Source organism: Solea solea, chromosome 11, assembly GCF_958295425.1.
Source record: "Solea solea chromosome 11, fSolSol10.1, whole genome shotgun sequence".
Lineage (NCBI taxonomy): Eukaryota > Metazoa > Chordata > Actinopteri > Pleuronectiformes > Soleidae > Solea > Solea solea.
This window is the reverse complement of record NC_081144.1, coordinates 15,980,525-16,004,541: the sequence shown is the minus strand read 5'-3', so window position 1 is coordinate 16,004,541 and position 24,017 is coordinate 15,980,525. Positions and strand designations below refer to the sequence as shown.

General features: G+C 40.5%; 4 protein-coding genes across 4 annotated transcripts; 3 read left to right on the top strand and 1 right to left on the bottom strand.

Annotated features, from left to right (window-relative positions):
• The first annotated feature begins 579 nt into the window (after positions 1 to 579).
• LOC131468659 (transcription factor HES-5-like) lies at positions 580 to 2,122 on the top strand. The gene is made up of 2 exons (XM_058643162.1): positions 580 to 776; positions 895 to 2,122. The coding sequence occupies exons 1-2, from the start codon at positions 714 to 716 to the stop codon at positions 1,333 to 1,335; spliced, it is 504 nt and encodes a 167-aa protein (XP_058499145.1). The 5' UTR covers positions 580 to 713; the 3' UTR covers positions 1,336 to 2,122.
• A 3,578-nt stretch (positions 2,123 to 5,700) lies between these two features.
• On the top strand, positions 5,701 to 7,067 carry her12 (hairy-related 12). Its single transcript, XM_058643321.1, is given in 3 exon segments — positions 5,701 to 5,850; positions 5,853 to 5,963; positions 6,068 to 7,067. Coding segments are annotated over 3 exon segments (660 nt in total). The 5' UTR covers positions 5,701 to 5,715; the 3' UTR covers positions 6,482 to 7,067.
• Positions 7,068 to 10,014: 2,947 nt separating this feature from the next.
• On the bottom strand, positions 10,015 to 14,422 carry LOC131468858 (taste receptor type 1 member 1). The gene is made up of 6 exons (XM_058643525.1): positions 14,215 to 14,422; positions 13,759 to 14,074; positions 12,906 to 13,673; positions 12,614 to 12,832; positions 12,221 to 12,341; positions 10,015 to 10,940 (listed from the first exon to the last, which is right to left on the bottom strand). The coding sequence occupies exons 1-6, from the start codon at positions 14,400 to 14,402 to the stop codon at positions 10,015 to 10,017; spliced, it is 2,538 nt and encodes an 845-aa protein (XP_058499508.1). The 5' UTR covers positions 14,403 to 14,422.
• Positions 14,423 to 17,058: 2,636 nt separating this feature from the next.
• rprd1b (regulation of nuclear pre-mRNA domain containing 1B) lies at positions 17,059 to 23,347 on the top strand. The gene is made up of 7 exons (XM_058644085.1): positions 17,059 to 17,724; positions 18,832 to 18,961; positions 19,405 to 19,538; positions 19,896 to 20,014; positions 20,146 to 20,272; positions 20,573 to 20,748; positions 21,416 to 23,347. The coding sequence occupies exons 1-7, from the start codon at positions 17,574 to 17,576 to the stop codon at positions 21,563 to 21,565; spliced, it is 987 nt and encodes a 328-aa protein (XP_058500068.1). The 5' UTR covers positions 17,059 to 17,573; the 3' UTR covers positions 21,566 to 23,347.
• Positions 23,348 to 24,017: the final 670 nt, after the last annotated feature.

Genomic DNA, 24,017 nt, shown 5'->3' with positions numbered 1-24,017 from the left:
TCAAACTAGGTACATATTGAAAAATAATATTAGTTATTGTTTCATAATTAAAATATCACGTCGATGAGCCCCAGCGTAAAGGATACAATTCAAATTCAAATCTAATAATTCACATTTTCTGCTTCTTAAACTTTTATTTATTAATCTCTGACACATCTCGGCGGTTGCGCATCTCCAGGACGAGGGAAGTCTGCCGTGTCAAACTAGTGGAAGTGGCTGCATGTAGATCTTTTCTAAATGCTGGCCCTGTGTAACACCCACGTGTGCCTGGTGGCAGAGGCACTTTGTGCTCAATTACGTGGCGGTGGAGATGACATGAGACAGTGGCGTGCTTCCCTCTGGGGTCACCACTTTCCCATATCAACACAAGCACTGGGTCAGTCTCCCGGCTCCACCACCCCCCTCCTCCCTCTCCACACCCTCCACCCCAGGCTCTTTCTCTAGCAGTCTATTCCTCCACCTGCTCCCCGGAGACACACTCATTGTCCCCACGGCTATAAACACTTCATTGAGCATGTGGCAGCCCTGCGCTCCTCAAAGCCCTTCCCAGCGCTCTCATTGGCCCAGGGACTGTGAGAAACTCCAACAAGCCCAAGACCCACACATTCATATGGAGATTTGGGCGTATAAATACAGGGCTGAGGCAGGAGAGAAGGCAGCTCAGACTCAACTGGCTCTTCAAACCGAGCAGGAACACTCTTAACTCCACGACTATGGCACCCACTGTTTATGGGCAAGCAAACTACTCCAAGGAAAACCTGACTCCGGCTCATAAGGTAAACACCTTTTTTAATCAAGCTGAAGTTTCATTATCAGTCTGTTTGTTTAATAAGGAAATGTTATTTTGGTGTTCAGTTGGACTAAATGTTTTTTTTTTCTCCATATTTCCTTCAGCTCAGAAAACCAATGGTGGAGAAACTGCGCAGAGACCGCATCAACACCAGCATCGAGCAGCTGAAGTCACTGCTGGGTCCAGAGTTCCTCAGGCAGCATCCCGACTCCAAGCAGGAGAAAGCTGACATCTTAGAAATGGCTGTGGCCTATATGAGAAGATGGCAGCAGCATAAGCAGCAGCAGCAGCATCAGCAGGTCGGCTTGACCGCTGGACTGACAAACGGCACCGATGGCTACTCCCGCTGCGTGCAGGAGGCCGTCAGCTTCCTGTCCCACTGTGAGGTCCAGACTCAGGCGCACAGGCGGCTGCTCAGTCACTTCCAGGGCCTGCAGGCGTCCGGCAAGTCCAGTCCCTGCACCCTCTCACCTCCTGGCTCTCCTCTCCATCAGGTCAGCTCCAGTAAGAATCAGACCGGCTGTGGTCTGTGGAGACCCTGGTAGGATGAAGGCAACAGGAGCGCCAACGCACTGAGACTGAGAACCACGTCTGTGAATGTCATGGACAGAAAGTTGAAGACTTATTGAAGTCTGTTTCCTTTTTGCTTCGGCAGAGGAATCATTATTGTTGAGGTTTTGATTAGAAGTGGACGGAATGTCCCAGTATTTCCTTTGGAAGGACTGAAATGATTCAGGTTTTTGCTAAATATGTACACCATGTGTATATATACATATGTTATGTTATACTCTACATGATTTAGAGTGTTTTCTCTGTGTTCCCGTGGGAAAATCACACCCTGATTTCTGTTTGTTTTGCAAACATCCCTCGTTGTAAGACCCACATTGGGTGAAAACTGTTTAAATGTCTGAGACATTGTTTGACTGATGTGTTTAAACCACTGTTTGTCTTTGATACTGAGTATCACTGGCTGATAATGTTCCACCAGCTTGGTGCTGATGAATCAACGTGACTTAAATGGATCCCATGGATCCAGTTTTACTGTAAATCTTCTTTTGATTATGCCTTACTGTGACTGTTAGTAACCATTATCTGGCCTGTGTGTGAAGATGTGTCACTGGTGAAGTTGTACAACGATGACTGTTCATCTGTCATCGTGTACAATATTGATATTTTCCCTCGTCTTTTTTATCGATGCCTTTTATAAAGGAATGTTGTATTGGCTTGAATCTTTGCAAAAAAAGAAACTGCTGAATTGCTTCCTTGGGAAGTTTGACTGAACATTTGAACGAAAATAAATTGAAATCTTCATGTGAAGATTTGCAAAATCAACAGTGGTGTTTTCACTTTATTTATCAACTGGGGAATGGGTGTGTCACATTTATCAAAACACAATCTTAGCGATATATGAATCAAAACATAAAATTGACCATGAATGAAACATGACAAGATCCTCAAAATGATATGTCAAATAAATATAAGTGAATATTACAAACAGAATAGTGTAATTTAACATCACTTGAAACAAGAAAAACACAGGATTTATAATCACATCATTATTCAATAGCAGCAGGGAGTTATTGCACACTTTGTATGGCATGTGCAAATGTTTCTTTTTTTATTGCACAAATGATGAAAAGCATCACTTAGCTCAGAGAAATGACTCCAATTAAAGTCTATTGGCTCAAGCTGAGAGGTGTCTTCAACCGTTTGTGGGCATCATATTTGTGAGAAAACAGTGTAAACGTTTAATCCTCGTGGAAGTGTCTGGTTTATCTATTCAAAATGACATTCGCTGTCACAGAAATGTCACAGTCTGCTTGTCGTGATTTACAGTATGCTGTGAACGTTTTTAAAAGTTTGGGAGACACTGCTTTAAAGAGCAATTATACGGATACATGCATTTACCAGAGAGACTTCAGCTAAATAAATGGATTTATCCAAATATTTAACATCATAATCATTTAGAATGGAATAGAATACAAGTTAGAAATAAAAGTTATTGCACAAAATTGATAACTTGCACTTACATTTTGAATTATTAGTTATATATCGGCTTTAAAGTTCTGATGTATAGAATAAAAAAAAAATATCTGTGAAGTTGTTTGTGGCATAAAAAGGCCATACTTGTTAAAGCCAGTGAGGAATTAATATATCTGTGTAATCACATGCTCTGATTTGCTCTGTAAACATTTATAAAAGTATTGACATATTTATACATATTTAATGTTATTCACTTATTTCAATGACCTAATGTTATACTTTTCATTATTCATGAGGTGGTACATTTGTTTTCACTGTATCCTAATTTTTCCGCGGGAGTTTTTTTTCTTCTTCTTCTTGTGTGCGTCGATGCAATGTTTCCCACAGGGATCATTAACGTTTCATGGTATCTCACCTCTCTGGTGCACAGGTGTTTCAAAACCACTGAAAACCTGGGAGCGTGGAGACGAGACACCCCTGCTCCATACGCTTAAGCCACATGCCCCACTTCTGTTGTGGTGGTTGTGGCATGCTGTCCAGCGCTTGAATTACGTCTCAAGTGCCACAAAAGTCTTTCACAACTATTTGTGTGTGAGCAGAAGTTGTGGGGAATGTGGCAAGCCTGGGACTTTCTCAGGCTCTTGTTGGCCAGGCCAGATGGTCTGGCTGAAGCGGCCTCCCCTCCCCCTTCAACAGGAGATCAAACACCGTAGCTAATGTGATGTGTAACAAGACACACTTCTATTGTTCCTGTCTCAGGGCCAGTGAATAGGCACAGAGTGTGGGAAACAGGAGATACCACACTCACAGAGAGATGGCTGATGGGAAGCTGCTCTGTGCCGCCGCAGGTCTGAGCGATGGCCTGGACTCTATGGCAGGAATTCAGAGCTCTCAGGCTGCTGGTGGGAGGGAAACTCGTCTTCACACACACTTGTAGACAAAGACCCCCAGCAGCCGCGTAGTGCACACTAACTTTCATTGGCGGCACAATTTCACACAAACATGTCAACAATGAAATCAATGGAGAGGACGGATAATAAAGCTGAACATAAACGTGACCGGACAGACTGTGTGTTCAAATGTTACCATTCATAAAGAGGAATAAAAGAGATATTTACCTACAAACAAACAAAGAAACAACAATAACAGAGTAATGTTTATAATGCTGAATCTAGTTATTCCTTTATAGGAATTTGAAGAACCACTTGTGGCGCATGAAACATCAACAGGTCACAGACCTGCTGGGCTTAGTTTTGCTGCTGTGGCTTTACCTCGGTGACTTAATGAAAACTTGAATCGCTTCTCTCAGCATTGTGAACGGACGGCTGATCCACTAAATTAAAAAAGTCAATGCAGACCAAAGATAGTCGCCCTGCTCTGTGCCAAGCAGCGAGGCCAGTCGACTTGATTTTTTCCCAGATGGACCGGGACACAGAGTTTCTGTTTGTCCTGCAACAAAAGATCAATTAACATTCCTAGAGGAGCATTGAGGAGTGACATGGCTTTTGTAGGTCATTTACCCTGATGTTGGGGATGGTGGGAAACGAGGGAGACAGGGCTACTCACACTCATGCCTGCAAGGGCAGCTTCACATCTGGAGCCAGCCAGTGATGGAGGCCCTCAGAGGCACAGTGCCAGCCCTGTCATCATGCCATTAACGTGACGCTAATTTGACACAGTGCTCTTACAACAGGGTCTACACACCCTCAGGAAAACTAAGACAAGGGCTTATAATTAAACTCTGTCTGCTCTCTGTTTTTTTAAGAACTCAACAGAACAAACAGTTCTTTTATAATTGGAAAACAAAAAAATCACTGAAATAGTTAACAAACTTAATGTCTTGGACTGACACTGAGTTTGGCCACTTGGGCAAAAAAAACCCTGAATGAATGTTTTGTGAGGACTGTGTATAACACCTGTCACTCCATATAGAGTTGAAATAATTAGAAATGAAATGTTTGTCTTTCTATCTAAGAACTGTGTTTTTCATCTCAGGCAGAACTCGTTCAGAACACAGAATGTCAGAAACATAATAACTATTCAGAATTGCATTTTTAAAATGTTAAATCGGCAGTTCTTATGACCTTGAGATGTGTTTTTTCCCCCGCTAGGTTTGGTTGTGCTGTGTCTATGTAGTCCTGTGTCTTAGTTTATTATGTTTCTTTAATAGTTTTTTTTAATATACCGCCAACTGAAGGGACTATAAAGTTCTGAACTGAACTGAAGTGATGCGTAATACTCTGTATCACTCAGCTCACGTTCAGAAAGTAAGGAGTTTAAAAGGTCACAGCACAGAGAACAGAGAAGGGAAGAGAGAACGCTCATATAAAACTGTGTAGTCTGATGATGCAACAGTAAAATACCAGATTGTGTGGAGACATTTCATGGGTCGTAGAGCAGCTGTGTTTAAGAGCCTGGAGTGAACTATGACATTAAGCAGTGCATAGTTATGGAAGCAACAGGTGGAAAAGGAAGTGTTTCCCCTGCAGCCGTGGCTCTGATGACTCCACTGCCTGCTCTGTCAGTTTCTCCTGTGTTAAACATCATTTAGCCAAACTGTGATTAACTTTGTGACCACAGTTGCAAAAAGTCACCTGTTGCACTGACTTTAATTGCAATGTTTGCTCAATGCTCCTGTCTGTGCGCCAAAATGCTTCTTGAGGAGGTGCAACTGTCTTTGAAGAGACATTGAAAGCCTTCAGTTTATATTGTTTTACTGCAGTGAAGCATTTGGTCCTTAATTGCAGTTTTTTTTTTTCCTTTGAAGACGTCCACATCTATTAGTATCTCGTCCCCTTGTTGTATTGCATTTTTTTTTATATCTAATCTTATCATGCAGTCCAGGGTAAATTCTTGAGCGACTGCTTGACAACATGTAAATTACCTGTTGCTTATCTTGGGAAACAGGCCCCGCACAGATACATGCCCTATGAGTTATTGACATGTTCTATTGTTGTGCTGGGAGTCCCACCGGTCGGAGTGTGGGAACCCCAGCCCTGCCCGAGCCACATGGCTTTGTTATGCTAATCAGCCAGTATAAAATGAGGAGCAGCTCCTGCAGGCACATCACAGCTCAAACTACCGTCCAGAAGAAGCAGCAGCTCACCTCACCTGCACAGACATGGCTCCCTGCTCTGAAAACTACTCCTCTATTCATCACATGAGGATTTCTGTGAGAGACAACATTAAAGTAAGTACTGGAGGAATGTTTTTTTCACACTATACAATACAACTGAGTGACTGTTTGTGACTGACTTGAATCAAAAACTTACCTCGCTTCTTCTTCTTCTTCAGCTGAGAAAACCTGTTGTGGAGAAAATGCGTCGAGATCGCATCAACACCTGCATCGAGCAGCTGAAAATCATCCTGGAGAAAGAGTTTCACCAGCAAGAACCCAACTCCAAGCTGGAAAAAGCCGACATCCTGGAGATGACTGTGAGCTTCCTGAGGCAACAGCTGCAGCCAGGCCTCTGTCAGAGCGACTTTAAGCAAGGCTACTCTCACTGCTGGAGGGACTCTCTGCACTTCCTGTCTGCTGCCTCCAACACAGACGGCTCTGTCACTCCTCTGCAGAGTCTTCAGCAGCAGCAGCAGCTCCATCAGGTCCAGAGAACCAGCAGCTCGTCCCCCGTCTGTCCCACCATGCTACAGAAGAGCAGCAGCAGCAGCAGCAGCAGCAGCAGAGGACCTGTGTGGAGGCCGTGGTAGAGACTCTATGACACAGACACCTGAGGGAACCTGTGGTCTCCCTCACTATGTAGGAAAATTATTTCCACCCTGCTCACTTGTGGTGGGTTTCTTTATTTTGTCTCATCACATTGATGGACAAGTAGTAAAAGCAAAGGCTGCCATGTATTTGAAGATCGTCCTGCTTCAACTTGATCTGTTTGCTTTTACCTTATACGTCTAAAGCTGGAGGTTGACTTTGAGTGATGATGGTTGTGTCAAATCTTATGAAATATGTGTTCACTCCAGTGGAGTTTATTTGTGGACTGCTCAGTGTAACGGTACATACAGTTTATACTGTAAATCTGCCATACTGTGTTTGCTGACAGCTGCTGTCGAGAGTATTTCTCTTCTGTTTTTAATTATCTATGCCCAATTATTTGGATGAGGACGATGCGTGTTTGTGAGAGAATGTGTGTGTGTGTGTGTGTGTGTGTGTGTGTGTGTGAATACAGTGGATGTATTGTACCAGAATGTTGATGTGGTTGTTTTTTTGTTTACATTTTTGGCTCTTAAAACATTTGTATGACAATTAACAATAAAAATGACACAATCACTGAAAAAGAAAGTCCGTTCCTAGATTTTCATTTCATTAACTGAACATATTTGGGGGGGGGGGGGGGGGGGGTTGTTTGTTTGTTTTTTACAAATATGTTAAAGATTCACTTTACATGAACAGTTTTATTCACTTCGGAGTGACTGATGGGGAAACTCCAGTGATAGCTGGAAGTGTAGAAGAAAAGTGACAGGTGAAATAGCTCCAGAAAAACACAGAGAGAGTCCATTTGCTCATAAAGTGTCCAGTGGTGTATGATCCAAAAGGAACAGATTTCAGGACGTTTTTGTACATTGCAATGAAAATCTGTGTTAGGGCTCAAAACACACAGACCTGTCCCTCCTTAGATTTAAGCCTTTGCGTTTTTAGGAACATAACAATTATTTAAATTCTGTTAATCCAGAAGGAATCATTTAATCATGTCAAAAACTAGAGCAGCCATACACACAAACACACACAGCTATTTTAAGGGCCCACATTCATTCATTCATTTATTTGGACAGCCAAACCAAACCCTGTCTTTAGAACCAGGTTTTGGTCTCCATGAGGACTGCTGATCCTGACAAGGTCAGTGTTTATGTCCAAAAAGGTCCTAAAGAGGTAAAAAAAAAAAAAAAAATTTAAAAAAAAGTACACACACAGTCACCGTAATCTAAACACAATTGTAACCTGAATCCTCAGAAATCTGTCTCTACACGTGGAGATCACAATCCTTGTCCTATAAAGACATGAGTCCCCATGGGTGTCTTCAGGGTCTGCACCTGGACACGCTAACACACACACGCGCGTGCGCACACACACACTCACACACATACACACACAGTGCTGCTGTTGGCTGCTGTTGTTTGAGATGAAAAGGCCTTTTGTGGCTCAGAGGTCAGAGCTATTGACCAGTAGATGTGTGAGTAGTGTGAGCTTGGCTTTCCCACAGTCTGTGTGTCCACTCACGGCTTAATACCCTCAGTCAACAGTCGAAGTGTGCCATGGGTGAGCAAGCATGAGTTTTATTGTCAGCACTACGACCACCAGGACGAGGTTTTTAGAAGTTTTATTCCACAGAGTACAAAGAGCTTTGGGAGTTTTACGATTTTTTCACGTTGGTGCTACATAAGAGACAGCGAGACACCTGAGATGTCCTGAGATACAAACCAGAGACGTAAAAATAGATTCTGTGTTTGTTTATTAGGATGTTTGTGTCCATGTTTACTTCTTTATCTGCTCCTTGGTCCCAGCAGAGGTCAAACTCTAATGGTCCCTGTGATTCAAAGACATTGTTTTTGTTGCTTTATCAGTTCCCCACATCATTCAGTAGTGTGTCTTTGCTTTTAGTCATTCAGAAAAAATTAAGCTTAGCGTGTAACTTTTCTTAGAAAATGAATATGTTTGTGAGAGACAAATTAAAGGACCAAACCCTGCAAAAAAAGTAAAATATTAAATTCATTGCTATGATTTTTTTTTCCCAGTGGTATTTAATTAATCCACTTTCAATGCTTTTTTTTTCTCTGAGTGCCATTAATGGATTAAATCTTATCTGTAATTGTCCCCTGGGTGCACATCAGGTGTTGCTGATGAGTAACTGGAGTGTGTGATAAGCGGCTGCTGCTGATAAGAGAATGACAGCATATAATTCACAGTCTGATATGAATCTTGGGAATGGTTTAATCTCTGCTGGTCAGCCTGTGATCGCCTCCCCTCTCAGTTATTGATGTGTCTCCTATTGTCACAGGTCTCAGTACTGCCTTAGTCACATGGCTTTCTTGTGCTAATCACTGCCTAGAAAATGAAGAACAGCTCCTCCACACACCTGATCAGTACATACAGTGTTAATCGGCCTCAGCTACACAGAGACATGGTTGGATGGGTAGGGACAAAATATATAATATTTTTTATGCAGTCTATAATACAAAATAGCACAAGCCTCCAGACTCTGAGGTGTTATTGATAAAAAAAAACTGTGTTTGTCCTACTATTTCATACAGAAAATGATCTGATGAAAAAAAAAGGTCTATTGCACCAGGTTTGTTCAAGACTTGCTTGAGCATTACATACACATGTTGCATGAGTTAAACACAGTGACAGATTGTTATTAAGACCAACTTTCAGTCACATCATCCCAATCCAGTGATCACAAAATTTAACAAACAATCCCAAAAAAAGATGCTTTACTGGAGGTATAACATAGATAATTTTTTTATGAATTATAGACTGACACAAGTCAGTCTATAATTGTTTATTTATTCAAGATTTCGAAACCTTTTTTAAAAAAGTTTTCACCATCTCCTTGATCTCCCATTACTGACATTTCATCTCAGTCAAATGACCAGCAGGGTTCGTGTGTCCGTTCCTACTACAACACTATAGAAAAACTATTGTGACATATATTTTTGCAGTGTTTTATCAGAGGAAAGGCATTAAATAGACTGTAAACTAGGCATCCATTAGAATATACAACTAATATTATATATTTGTTAATATAATAAAAACAAAATTCATCGAGGAGGCGGGGAATGTCAAAGGTCTCAAACCAGCGGCTCCCCAGTAAATTACAAAAAATTACAGCCGGTATTTAATATCAAGCTATAATGACTTATGTCTGTATGCTTTTTTTTTTTCATAAATACATCTATATTGTTGCTCCATATCAAAACAAACGTTTTTATTTTGAAATTCTGTGCAATATCATCAGAAATATTATTATTTTTATGTCTTTTTCTCCAGAAGTTTGACTTTTTCAAACTGGACATTCGGTGGCCCCTAGGTCATTTGAGTTTGAGACCCCTGTTGTATGGAGCTACAATGTGTGAGACAACTTAATAATGAGACTTATCTAAAAACAAACAAAAACAACAGCAAACAACTTTTATCTGTGCACATACAATAAACATTTAAAATATATTTAACCTATATCATTTGTAGCTACTGTTGTACTATTTTTAATCAGGTGAAGTAATTCAGTGCTTCACTGTTTGCTCATGGTGTACATTTGAATGCAGTTCTGGAAATGTGCAGTTGTGTTCATTTGCGGCCTCAGGACAATGATGTAGATTTTGGGCAGGAAGTAGCCGCCAAGCAAGGCCAGGACACTGAAGAGTATGGCAAACACATGTGCGGCCATGGTGAACGGGCCTCTGGTGATGAGGTATAAAGTGAAGAAGCTCATCCAGGAGATCATGTACACCATGAGGCTGAAGGTGACACACTTGGCCTCATTGTAGTTTGCTGGCAGGTCTTTCCCCATGTAGCTAAAAGAGAAGCAAAGGATGCTGAGCAGAAAGACATAAGCAAGTTCAGTGAACGAGCCTGGTGAGACAGTGTTACTGCACTCCAGGACAATGCTGTCGTGGTAGAAGTCAAGATCCTGAGTCGGCTGAGGAGGGTTGACGCCCTCACGTAGAACAGAAATAAACAAGATGGTGAAAGACAACAGGAAAATGGTCAACTCTGGCCCGTGCTTTTTGGCCCATTTGTCATAGACCGGCGGCAGCTTCGATGCAAATTTAAAAATGCAGACAACCTGGAGGGAGCGCACGGTGATGCAGGCCAGGCACACAGTGAAGCTGATGATGAATAGAGGCTGCTTGAGAATACAGGCCAGAGGAGATGGTGGGCCAAAATGACACAAAGAGCTCATGGTGGCAGTCGTCAGGGCTGCCAGCATCAGGAGGCAGGTGCGGCCTCCAGCAGACTTGGCCACAGGCGTTTTCAGGTTAAGCAGCAGAATTACTGCAAAGCTGAGGGTCATGAGAAGACAGGTGGCAAGAAAGAAGAGTAGTGCAATGGAGAGTGGGGCGTCCCAGGCAAGCAGCAGGACAGTCCTATTTAGACATTGATCGCTGCGGGGAGGAGCCCACTGCTCCGGCAGACAAGGCTGGCACGTGGTGGGTTCTGGGGAAAACACACAACAGATTTGTAAAGGAGAAAACATGTACATACGAGTACATACGAGCTAGAGTTTGTCCATAATGCTGTTCCCATTTCCCACTCTGTTACATATATCGATTATTTATTGTGTAAATTAAATGTTGTACACTTAAAGAGAAAATGCACTGCAGCACAGTGCATGTTGTTGGGCAGTGTTTCATTGTGAGCCAGTTCTGCTCCTGCATCAGTACCAATTGTTAGTATAACACCCCACCTGCTGGTTAGTCTCACACACAGCAGCCTGTCAACTGTGATTGTCATCCATTTGCAGGTCACTCACTCTTTCTCTGTCTTCCGTTGAAACTTTTTGACATCTTATATCTTATATTTGACAATAAATATACAAAACATTGTCCTCAATAAAGTGCTTTTACACTTAAAATGTTTAATCTCCCATCTTCATCAGGTCCTGACACCAGGCTGTCACTTTCTGTTTTTACAAATGCGTCATGTAAGCCCACTGAGAAGAAAAAACATGTCGTCCTTCTATAATTCTCATTTAAAAACACTTGCGTCAGGTCTTTCTTTAATAGTCTAGCAGACATTCCCAACTTCAGACATCTGAGGTCCCTAAAAATGTACAATGAAGCAAATATTTTTGTCCCAATTACCAATAATTAGTCATCACAATAGTGTTAAAAAGTAAGTGATATTAATGAAACTCAAAGTGAGACATCATATTAGTGTTATTTTTGAAATTGTGACTTTCCACCCAGAATAAATAATATATGTTCCAATGAAATTGGTATGTGGAAGAATTTGGATATCCCTCTGAGGTTCACCTGCAAATATCACCAGCCCACACTTTGAAATGAACTGCTTCAGACACATTCACCAGCTACTTTATTAGGTACACAGGACATTTGATAAAATGGCAGGAGTGACACTCCCTGTGTTCTTCTGCTGCTGTAGACTGATTCACAAACAGTCTTATGTCCCATAGTGGCTATTTGAGTTACCGGACAACTGGTGCTATTTGGATATACTCTATTCTGGATCGTTCTCTGGAAAACCTAGAGATGGCTGTGTGTGAAACTCCCAGTAGATCAACAGGTCCTGACGTTTCTTCATCATTCTGATGCTCGGTTTGAACTTCAGCAGGTAATCTTGGTCATGTCTGCTCTCTGCATGCCTAATTGCATTGAGTTGCTGCTAATTAGATATTTGTTCGCAAGCATGTGTACCGAATAATAAAGTGGCGTGTGAGTGTAGTCTGTCTTTTATAATGTGTTTCTTTATATTACCACTGATATTGAGGAACGTGGCAGCAGGACAGGCCTGGCAGTCGAAGCAGCAGGTGTGGAGTCCTGTCAGCAGCTTCTTGTGGCCCTCTGGGCAGGGAGGAGAACAGATAGACAGAGGCACCTGCACACACGTAACAGGGTTTAAGAAAGATTATAAATCATCTGCATTTTATTGTGTAATCTTATCGAAATAGAATGGCCAGAGACAAAACATGCAACAGCTTCAGTTCCTTAAGTCTATTATTGCTCAGAATGTTACAATCGAATAAGCACTGTGTCTCAGAAACAGCTCCTCCATACATCAAGCCATATACAAAGTTGGAAAGGTAAAGTGTTTAACCTTTACAAGACTTTTACAACAATGCAATAGAAATTTCTCCACGCTGATCTCACCGAGTTTGACTGTGCTCTGTCGTGCCACTCAATTTGATCATCGTCAATTGTGAGTGTAAAGGAATCAGCACGGAAGGAGCCCACCACTCTGAGAGACCACACAGTCTGCCTCCAGACCCAGGACACAATGTCATACTCTGAGTACGGGTCACCGTTCTCATCAAAGTACACTGAGGTGTTGCCCAGCGAGAATCGCACCTGCTTAAGCCACAAGAGAAGCTACAGAGGAGAAAGGAGACGTCAGTGCTTTACGAAATGTTATGACAAAAATTACAAATGTACATTGTCTCACCTCCCATGGGTACACCCTCCTCCTTTGGCACTCTCCAGAATCACAGTTGAGAGCTTGATGCAGAGCATAAGCCACGGCGTAGACTGCCTTATACACATTGAAGGAGGAGGTGATGTCATATTCCTCCAGTAAGAAATTCTTCTTAGCGAGGCTGTACAGGTCTGTGCTCTGTAAACAATCATTTCCTCCGCTCATGGTGCCATTGCCATTCTGCGTGGCGCTCTGTTGCAGTGAAGCCTGAAATACCTTTCTCTCAAAGTCCTCAAAACCAGACAGAGATGCAGATTTGATGGAGACACCAATCACAGTACCAACGGTGTGGATCCCAGGTATCCCTGATATAAGAGTAGCTACAGACCAGTCCTCCGTTCCCACCCACACTTTACCTGTGACATTACGCTCAATGACAAATGGGAAGAAGTCGCGAAGTTTTGACTTGCTAGAGAAGACAACGATGGTGTTGACTTTGGTCTTCAGTATGTTGTCCACCATGTTCCTCATGGTCTGGATTTTGTCGGGGCTAAATGAGGGGATGATTCCTTGGTATGCAATGCAGATGCCGTGCCGTGGTGCTTGTTGGGAAAGACTCCTCATGCCTGACAGGCCATACGCATTGTCACTCCCTAAGAGAGCGATCCATGTCCATTTGTAACGAATTAAAAGCTGGATCATAGCACTGACCTGGTTCTTGTCACTGGGAATCGTGCGCAAAAAGGCTGGATAGAGCATCTTGTTGCTTAGCATTTCATTTGATGCTTCATAAGAGATCTAAAAATGAAATAGAGAGGATGTGAGGAATGTTGTGTGCAGGCTTGCTGAGGGTCGTATTTCAAAAGCAATTATTAAAACATACCTGTGGTATGAGATAGGCCCCAAATAAAGAAGCAGGGGTGAACGAGTTGCTGCTGCTGTCTGGCCCTATCACTGCCAGTGCTGTTTTACTGTAGTCTGTGTCTCCCTCTGTCTCGGGTATAGATGTGCTCTGGTTCTGCTGCTCCAGCAGGTCCACTGTGGCCAGGATACTAGCTGGCAGGGAGCAGATGTCATACATCTGGTAGCCCAGCTTCACTCGTGGTAAAAGAGGCAGTGGTCCACTGCCGTTGTTAATTTCTTCCACGGCAAATCTCATAGCTTGCATTAGGTGAAAGCCGTGTTTGTTGGGCGTCCCTCTAGAAAAGGCCAGGTGTCAAGAGAGAAACAAGTGAAGATGATAAAAGAACAATGTTTATGTTAATGTCCAGACCAAGCAACCAATAAGATGCAATTCATCAATTGTGTAGTTGAAAGTTTACTGTGCAGGTAAACTCACTCATTACATGGACCCAGCGCAGGCAAACCAGGGCTCAGCTCATTGTTGCTGTGCAGAGGAAACATTCCTGTGATGGAGAAGTTGCCTTGCAGTTGCATCCCCTGCCCCTGTGAGGTGTAATCCAGTTCTCCATCAGTTATCTGCACCATCATCAGCAAGCCCAGGGAAAGAAACACAGCACTGAACATATCCGTGCTTTACCTGTACCTGCCAAACACACACACACACATACACACACACTGGTGTCAGAGCTCAGTGTAAAACGGATCAGGGGCTGTATTTGAACATGTGGAGTGGCAGAGGGAGGGATGAGAGGATCACTTTTGCATCTTTCTGGTAGTGTTATTTGACTAAAGCGTGTTTGCATGTGTCATTTGTTTGTGTGATTGCAGAGTTTCCCTCTCATTAAAATGAGTTGTATTTATGTAATCAGCCATGAAAGACGTACCAGTGCTTTTCTTCCAATAATCTTTGACAAATGACACAAACTGAAATCCAGAGCCAACACAGATGTTACATTTCTCAATGTAAACCACAAATCTGCACGGAACCACAGATTTTAAGGTTTCTGGTTGGTTTTAGGGTTAGAATTGGGTTTAGGTTAGGCTGTTAGTTGTGACAGTCAAGGTTAGGATAAGGAACTAAGGAATGCATTATGTTTATGCGTGTCCTTACTACAAATACTGCGTAAACGTGTGTGTGTGTGTGTATTTCTGATATATATCGATTCTTTTAGTTTTTTTATAGGTATTTTGCAATTTTTTTAATTAATATAAAAATTATCACAGCAAGGATTTATTTAAAAAGACAAAAACAAAGCCCAAGATAAATAATAACTGTAGTTTATGTAGTTTAAAATCACATTTGGTGTAAAACTCTGAAAGGGCTTTGTTAACAAGAAACAATAGCTGGCAAGAAATATTTTTCTAAATAAATGTTAAAATTTGCAACTAAAATGTTGGGAAAGATTTAGAAATGATGTCCCTCCTATATTATTAGCCAGATATCATATTTCATACCTGCAGACAATCCTTCAAACAAACAAAAAACAAACAAACAATGATCTAACATTGTGAGTCAAGCGACATTAATAAATAATCATAACGGCAGAGTAATGGACATAGTTAGTAGTTACACGTTTGTTATTACTAACAGTATATGTCTGAATCTCATTTAAGTGAAGCATTTGTGACGTCCTGTTTTGAGGAGTCCAATTCTCTGCTGTGAAAAAGGTCTGTTTGTGTGGCTTCCTTTGCATTCTGGTTGATATTTGAGGCTATAGATTTGTTGAACGCACCTGTTGTAACTACATACAATTTGCTTAAAGCTCACCTGTGTCCAGAGCCCAAATCTATTGTTCTGACAACAAAATTGTGCATTTGGTCAACCACAGTGTTGTGAAGGCAAACAAGCATGTAAATGTTCATGACTGATGATTGAAAAATATTTGCATTGTACCAATGGAAACATTTTGCTTTTAATAGTAATTGTCATTTACATTAACCAGCTAGTTTAATTCATGTTAAATAATTAATGTTGGTTGTTCCAAAGTTTTCAGGTGTATTAAAAATTGTTTATTAGTGACAGTTAACATTAAAATATTAACATAAAATAATGGGCAGTTTCCATTTTCATTGCAGAAAAGGTATAGGTGGGGATTATAAAAGGAAAGGTTCACTGTCTGTCATTCTATGGCAAGTCTTTTTTGACACAGCCATTTTGATTATGACCATGAAACAGAAAAGCTAACTAAAGAACTTGTCATTCATTTTAGAAAGTCTAAGCCACACATCTCAATCACGGTGAGGAAGTTGAGATTGTCGACTCCTATACATATTTGTGTTTGACTTTCAGCTTAAATTTGACAAAAATACAGTCAGTAGTCAAAGAGGCCCATCTGCTACAACAGATAATGAGCCTCTTTGCCTACATTCTTTTATTCAACAGTCTGGCAGTAAAGGACAGAAACAGCTACTATAAATCATATAGTAACCAAAATGACTGATCTGAACTCTCTCTGGGAGCAAAAGAATACTACGACCATATACTTGACAAGATCCAAATTTTCCCACAATATATATAATTAACTTGCTTATTATTTAGCATTAGTTTGGCTACATTTGATATACATAAAGCAAAATATGCAAAGACAAAAATTCACACACCTCAACACGATCTCAAATTTAAGAAGCCCTAACAAAAATTAATTCTTCTTCTTTTTGTTTTACGGCGGTTGGCATCCATCTATAGGTGCATTACCGCCCCCCTTCTGCTCTAGAGTGTGAACCAGAAAAAAGGCCACCCTCACAACATAAACTCACACACACTCACTCTTACCCTAAATGTTTTTCCCACTTTATATCCTGTAAAAAAGCCCCATATCCCTTAAGAACTTCACTACTATCCTGACTCGTGCTTTCTCACTCATTTCCATTATTCCCTTTCAATTAAATTCTTGATCCCCTAGTTTTTAAGTGACTTATTTAGTGCACAGTGCCATAGCCTTAACCATAAATCTAACCTGACTTCCTATTTTCATTATTCTCAAAAATTAATTCTACAACTTCATAACAGAATAAAACCCCCATGTGAGTCTCCTTGTGTGTGTGTTATTTTATATTTGTTTGATACCATTATATTTATCCTTTTGTGATTACCAATAAAGCTTAATAGACAGACAGACAGATAGATAGATAATGGAAAATCTGGGATAAAACCATACATCCATGTGTAAAACATGATGGTAAGGTGATAAAACACGCGCGTATCCAAGGAACATCCATGGAATAAAGGGACAATAGTGTCTGGCTCGCTCCGTTTGCGTCACTAACGTGCGACGCACACGTTGAGGTGAAAGTGCAAGGCTGCCATTTTTTTCTGCTTCGATCTTCCTGCTTAGTTGGACGTGCAGAGACTAAACTACGAGTTTTAGCGTCACTTTTCAAGAGTTTTAACTTAATTTTTTGCGCCCTGAACACACTTAGTGGACGGATTTTACAGAAGCTCTGTGTATTTGAGCTCAGTTTGAGGCGCAGCCTTTGCTCGGCACTGCATGGGTCTGCAGACGGCTACTTAGCTCGGCGGGCTAACATTAGCCGTGGCTGTAAACAAACTCTGCAGACAGTGGAGACCCAGTCGCTGATAAACCACCACAAACTCTGCAGGTTGGGCCACAAATCCAGCCGAAGACAGAGCTAACTCCAGGGAGTGTGGGCGGTCTGGTGCCGCGTGTCTGGATGTGTTCAACACAACTTAAGTTTTGATGACAGTGCGAGTTTCTTCATAGCAGCTTTAGGAGCGGGTCTGTTGGAGCGCGGGGGAAACACTTGACACCCAACCACACTCATTCACTCAGCGATATGTCGTCCTTCTCGGAGTCGGCCCTGGAGAAGAAACTGTCGGAGCTGAGCAGCTCACAGCAGAGCGTCCAGACTCTGTCTTTGTGGATCATCCACCACCGCAAACACTCGGGTCTCATCGTTAAAGTGTGGCATCGGGAGTTGAAGAAAGGTGAGAGCTGCCATTGTTAAATACATATATAACTTTATTTACACACTCAAGGTCCCGATGTAAACGCCATACACAGCATATCATACAAGCCTATACACCCAACACCATGCATACACACATACAATGTCTGTCCAAACTGATTTAAATACATAACAGTTTGTTCCATCTTACGTCACTTTGCATCGGGTCAGTCAATGACATTTTTACAACATTCCTTCACTCAGTTAACCTGCACATTTCTTTTAAAATAAAGTTCCTAAATATTTTATGTAAACGTTGGTAGAAATGGTTAAAGTGCTTCAGTGATTGTCATTTACTGAGAAATAACGAAAAGCAAGTCCAGTTTATATCTACAGTTGTGAGGATACAGTGACCTGAAATGCTGAGAACTTTGTAGGAGAAACGAGTCAATATTAGTAATAATGATAATAATCAAGATAATAACAACAATGAACTCTTGAACAACAATAATAAACTACTTTGATAGCACTTTTCAAAACAAGGTTATTTTCTGTTTTTTACAGTGTATTGTGTTTAATGCCAACATTGATTTATTTTTTGTGTATTCTGTTTGTCCTTCATTGGCTGTCCATTGTCTCTGTCATGGTTGCCCTGCATCCTGTGTGCACACTATACTTTATTTGTTTGATTTTGATTGAAACCATGGCTGGATATGGCTACAAATGATGCATTTCACAAATCGATTGTCTATTATATGAAATGCCTGCATGAACATTGTGCATGTATTGAATCTTTGTTGTATTGTGACATCCAATGTTATTGGATTATTGCTCAGCATTAGATGTCACTGTTTTAGCATGCAAACAAATATGAGCTTAACTGACTTAAAGTTATCTAGAACAGGTTTTGAAGATACACAGTTTCCTTCTAGAAAACTGTAACTCCACCAAGACTTTGCCTGTAATGATAAACTTACTCAGAAACTAGCCCCAGAAAAAAATAAAAAAATAAGTGCACTATATTGCTCTATAATTTGTATGCACATAATACATTGACCATCACAGGCCCACATCAATTTCTGTCATCCCATTGTCAATATAATAAGCAGTTTATTAAGTTTTTTGTGTTGTGTTTTTTTGTGTCCAGCTAAAAGCAGCAGGAAGCTGACTTTCCTGTATCTGGCCAACGATGTCATCCAGAACAGCAAGAAGAAAGGACCAGAGTTCACCAAAGACTTTGAGACTGTCCTCGTTGACGCATGCTCCCATGTGGCCAGGTAGAGAATGGTGTACAATACATGCTCACACACAGTTAGCAATAAGAGTTTGTGTACAGGTGTGAGGACACTTACTGTCCCAATGCTTTCTTCTAAATGTATTCCTATGTAGGAATAAACTGCTCAAACTGAAATTAAATTAAATTTTTGTGCTATTTTTTTTCTTGTTTTCAACAGAACAATATTCGCTAAAGTAACAGTGAAAAGGGAATCCACTCACAAATAGTAACAACTTTTACGTTATGGGTTTATACTGTAAATTTGTCTTTGGACCTACATTTATCCACCGCCAAGATAGGACAAAATGGCAACAAACTTTTTAGAGACTAATGAAAAGACTAAATATAAACGTGTGCTCCTTAATTATCCATAAGGTGTTTGGAGGAATTTGTGAAATAATAATTGTTTTTTTCTAATTTGCGCTGTTCTTGTGACTTTTGCAGAGAAGCCGATGACGGATGTAAAAGGCCCATGGAGAGGTTGCTGAACATCTGGAAGGAGAGGGCCCTCTATAGAGCTGACTTCATTCAGCAGCTCAAACTGGCAATAGAAGACTCAAACAGTCCCAGGCCCTCAGGTTAGACTACCATTACATAATATCATTGTTATATATACATACTTATACATATATAAAGTATTTGAACAAAAATATCAACTGACATGACTACTGCACATGATCTTACTGCAGTTTTAGAGTAACATCACCTCTGCTTCTGTTGATATGGCAAAATTGTCAGATAACCCTAAATGTCACAGTCTTTCAAAATAAGCCTTAAAGTTAACTCCTTTTTTATGTAAAAATCGTAAAATAATTGGCATTGAGAAGATTCATGTTTTATTTTATTACAGTTACAGTTACAGTTTTATGTACAGCTGTTGGCATTTGACCTCTTTTTAATATTCCGTTCTGTCATTTCAAACCTTATCTTTGCAGAGGAGAAAAAGGCAGTAAAACGCAGCTATCAAAAGATCCAGGAAGAAGAGGATGATGAGGATGACGACTATAGAAGCCACAACTCCCCTCACATCATTGATGCCTCTGCAAATCAGCTGGTGCGGAGCCAAGTGTTTTACTCATTTTACTCATATTTGCCCGTCTCCACCCATTTTCTTTGTGACATGGTCTCTCCATCCTGATAAAATCTAACTGTCGGTTTTAAACACACTCTTACACGCATCTTCAGACTGAGGAACTGGTGAAAGCCCTGCAAGACTTGGAGAATGCAGCATCAGGTGATGCAGCTGTTCGTCAGAAGATCGCCTCACTGCCACAGGAAGTCCAGGATGTTTCTCTGCTGGAGAAGATCACTGGTAAGACTCAACAGCTCAGCTTAATCAGAAATGACTTTTCCTGTAATACATTATACATTTTATTTTTTATTAATTTTAATACTGTGTTCTTATTTTCCCTTAGCATTGAAACTTGAATCTTAATTGTATTAATGTGTTGTGTTTTAAAATTCCTTTACATTATGTTATAGTTTCTGTGTGGTTTCTGTGTCATAGTAGGATTGCCTCAGTTAAATCTTCCAGAGATTGTGGCAGAATTTATAAAATGCTAGTATGTATACTCGATCGTGAAAAAAAAAATACACTTTGGCTTTGTTATAGACAAGGAAGCAGCAGACAAGCTGTCAAAGACGGTAGATGAGGCCTGTTTGCTGCTGGCGGAGTACAATGGCCGACTCGCTGCTGAGCTGGAGGATCGGAGACAGCTGGCCCGCATGCTGACTGAATATATTGGCAGCCAGAAGGAGGCGCTCATGGAGAGAGAAAAGAAACTAGAGGTGAGACATATCATATGCTAACAACAGCCAAATCCATGCATTCATACAACAAGAGACGTACTGTACAGCTCAATTTGAACATATGTGGTAAATTTCCTTCATCAATTAGTTTTTGAGTGTAACCCTTTTCACCCTTTGTTTGCCTAAAAAGCTGCAGTGATGGGACAATAACAGTAGGATATTTATAATAAAAAGAAACAACCTGAGAAGAAATACTCTGGATTTGTGCCTCCTATAGAGTGTACCATGCCAGAAATATTACAAGATCATTACTATGTCCCATTTTTTTTTTTAGCTGGACAGGAGATGGCGGTCACCCCAAACTTTTATGCTAGTGGCATTTATTTTTCATTAAATGTGTTTGATTGAATTGGTAATTTTGCATTAGAGCATTATCCCTAACCTTGACCATAACCACTTAATGCCTAACACTACCTTAACCTAACCATAAGTTAAGTCTTGGCTCTAAACTTAACAAGTTCCTCAGAAATGAGGTTCTGACTGGTTTTCGTGGTAGACATGGATAGGGCCATGTTATCTCCTGCTGGGTTAAATCTACAACCCAATCGGTTAAATAATTAAATAATTTCACTCTGTGCTTTGTAGCCAAGCAATAATGTTTATCTCATATGTACCTGTGCTGCATCTTTGTGATTGTTCATTGCAGGAATACAAGCAGAAACTAGCGAGGGTGACTCAGGTGAGGAAAGAGCTCAAGTCTCACATCCAGAGTCTACCTGACCTGTCCCTCCTGCCAAACGTGACTGGGGGTCTGGCCCCACTTCCCTCAGCTGGAGATCTCTTCTCCACTGACTGAGATGTCTTTGCCCAGACGAACGTCCCTAATGCTCCTCTGCACCAAAACCCAACCCCATGTTTGATCCACAAACATACTCCCAGTTGTGTCTCCAGCTAGAGGACATGTGGTCAAACCTCTGTCAGCGGAGGAGCCAGCTCACCTGCTAACTCCAAATCTGCATGGCAAGAGGAAGAAAGGGACACAAGGAGGAAGGTTTGGTGAAGTCAAATTGCTCTGCAGAGGAGAAAATAGACTCTGTTGGCCTGGATTTTTCCCTTTCTTACTCAGTCAACAAGGATTCCACTCCACCAGCTTGGAACAAGTTTATTTCCTGTTTGTTTTTATTTGTCTGATTTAGGAGGAGGAGAGGAGTGAAGAAGCTAAAGCTTCCACAGACCCAAGTGTTAAGGTGTCAGGGTGTGTCATTCATTTCTGTGTGGCATTTTGAAAACAGAGGTGGGCCGTTTGCTCTGAAGTTGTCTGAGGTTGTGACTACACTGTGAACAAGATGTACCTTTCATTAGTTTTATTTTTATAGCTTGGAGTTAATGGCTTTTTAATGACACATAGTCAGGTAGTTTCGATGTGTGTACAATTACAGAAGAGACCAGATTGAGTTTAATGTATGATGGATATTGGATGTTTGATGAAAGCTCATCGTTGACAACTGTTACACATTGACCCCCCCCCCCCCCCCCCAGTACAGTAACTCATCATAGAGACTGTGACTATATAGGATTTGTGGGAGAGCATCTTTATGAAAGTTTGAAATGTTTTGTTTCTCTCCTTTACAGAGTAAAACTGTACAAATTCAAAGTTCCTGCTTGTTTTCACACTTAATTCCTAAAGGGCGCTGAGGCTGTTTATGTTAACAAGTGTGTACAAGGAAGTGTTTGAGTTCTGTGTAGCAAATCCTGGATGTTGATGAAACAATTCAAAGTTTGCTTTCGAAGTAACCCTCTGGTTTTTGTTTTATTAAATTAATTGTGTTATGAAATTCAAAAAAGTGCAGTATTTGCTGAAAGAGAAGACTTGTCTTTCTGATATTGTATATCACAAGATCTTTTTTGGTATAAAAAAATTAGTGAAATCATTACAATCGATGACTTGCGCATCTTTGTCTTCATTTTTAAACGTTAAAAAAAATGGCTCATTTGATTGACAATATTAGATTCGCACAATAACAATAATTGCACATATTTCTTGATGCTACCTGTGAGGGATTTATACATTTTAGTATATTTTAAAACTGACAAACCCCCATTACATATATTGTCATTTTCATATTCTATTTAGGAAGTATGACATTTTCTTTATGTGATATTTGGAACAACATTTGAGAGAAATTAATTTTCTTGACAGTTATCATTTGTTGAGTTGAACTGATCCGGCCTTTTAGTGCTGGTGAATTTTGCAAATAAAAGTAGATTACAGTAGCTGTAACCTGCTGATGCAACAATCTTTAGAGACAGAAGATGTTACAACTTATTTTCAGTAAACAGCCTGACTGATTGGTGTTTCCAGGCAGTCTGTATGTAAGACTCAATCTTTAATAGATTGAATCTTATGGTCATTAAAGATAACTACACTGTCGAAATGTGTGCCAGGAAGGATTTCAAGCACATTCTGACACAGTTGTGCAGCACTATTGATAAAAGTTTGGTCTTTTCTCATCTACTTGTTGTGTGGTATGTCTCTCTCTGCAAAATCATACTGGACTTGCAGGACTTCACCAACAGGAGTGTTTTTCCAATGAAAGTGATTCAGTGAATGCCAATAAACTGGAACTATTTGAAATGACTACGTGGTAAATGGTTCAAGAGCTTCATGTTGTTGCTTCACACAAACAAAAAGACTTAATTTGTCATTTCAGACAATGCTTTAGGTAGTGAATTACAGCAGATACACATGCATGCAAATGCACACACACATACACACACATATATACATATATACAAACACATACACACATTGATAGATAGATAGATAGATAGATACTTTATTCATCTCACAGAGCAATTCACATTGTTGCAGGTTGCAGCTGATGGTCTTTGCTTGATTAATAATTACTTTATTCTCTTGATATTACGACTTTTTCTCATAATATTACCACTTTATTCTCGTAGTATTAGGACTTTACCCTTTATTCTGATAATATTACGAATTTATTCTCACAATATTACGAGTTTATTCTCATGATACTACGGATTTATTGTCGAAAGATTCATTTTTTTTTCTTTTCAGTTTGACCCTAATACTTCATCGGAACATCCTTTCTGATGTGCGAAAAAAATTGTGAGAATGTATCTATAATTCATAATCTATAATAGTGCAGAGGGCAACAACCCTATGTATGTACAGCACTTAATGTAAAATATTAATACTGTTTACTGTCAACATGGTCCAACAGCACTCCAGATTTTAATCGTGCATCTCTCGTCTCCAGGACAACACTGTTCTTGTACGTCAG

Bases quoted from the DNA above. Each gene is read 5' to 3' on its own strand.
- LOC131468659 (XM_058643162.1), top strand. From the start codon at position 714: ATGGCACCCACTGTTTATGGGCAAGCAAACTACTCCAAGGAAAACCTG. The intron at 777-894 runs GTAAACACCTTT...TATTTCCTTCAG, and splicing joins ACCTGACTCCGGCTCATAAG to CTCAGAAAACCAATGGTGGA.
- LOC131468858 (XM_058643525.1), bottom strand. From the start codon at position 14,402: ATGTTCAGTGCTGTGTTTCTTTCCCTGGGCTTGCTGATGATGGTGCAG. The intron at 14,075-14,214 runs GTGAGTTTACCT...GGCCTTTTCTAG, and splicing joins GCGCTGGGTCCATGTAATGA to AGGGACGCCCAACAAACACG. The intron at 12,833-12,905 runs GTGAGACAATGT...TCTCCTCTGTAG, and splicing joins GGAGGGTGTACCCATGGGAG to CTTCTCTTGTGGCTTAAGCA.
- rprd1b (XM_058644085.1), top strand. From the start codon at position 17,574: ATGTCGTCCTTCTCGGAGTCGGCCCTGGAGAAGAAACTGTCGGAGCTG. The intron at 17,725-18,831 runs GTGAGAGCTGCC...TTTTGTGTCCAG, and splicing joins GCATCGGGAGTTGAAGAAAG to CTAAAAGCAGCAGGAAGCTG. The intron at 19,539-19,895 runs GTTAGACTACCA...TTATCTTTGCAG, and splicing joins AAACAGTCCCAGGCCCTCAG to AGGAGAAAAAGGCAGTAAAA.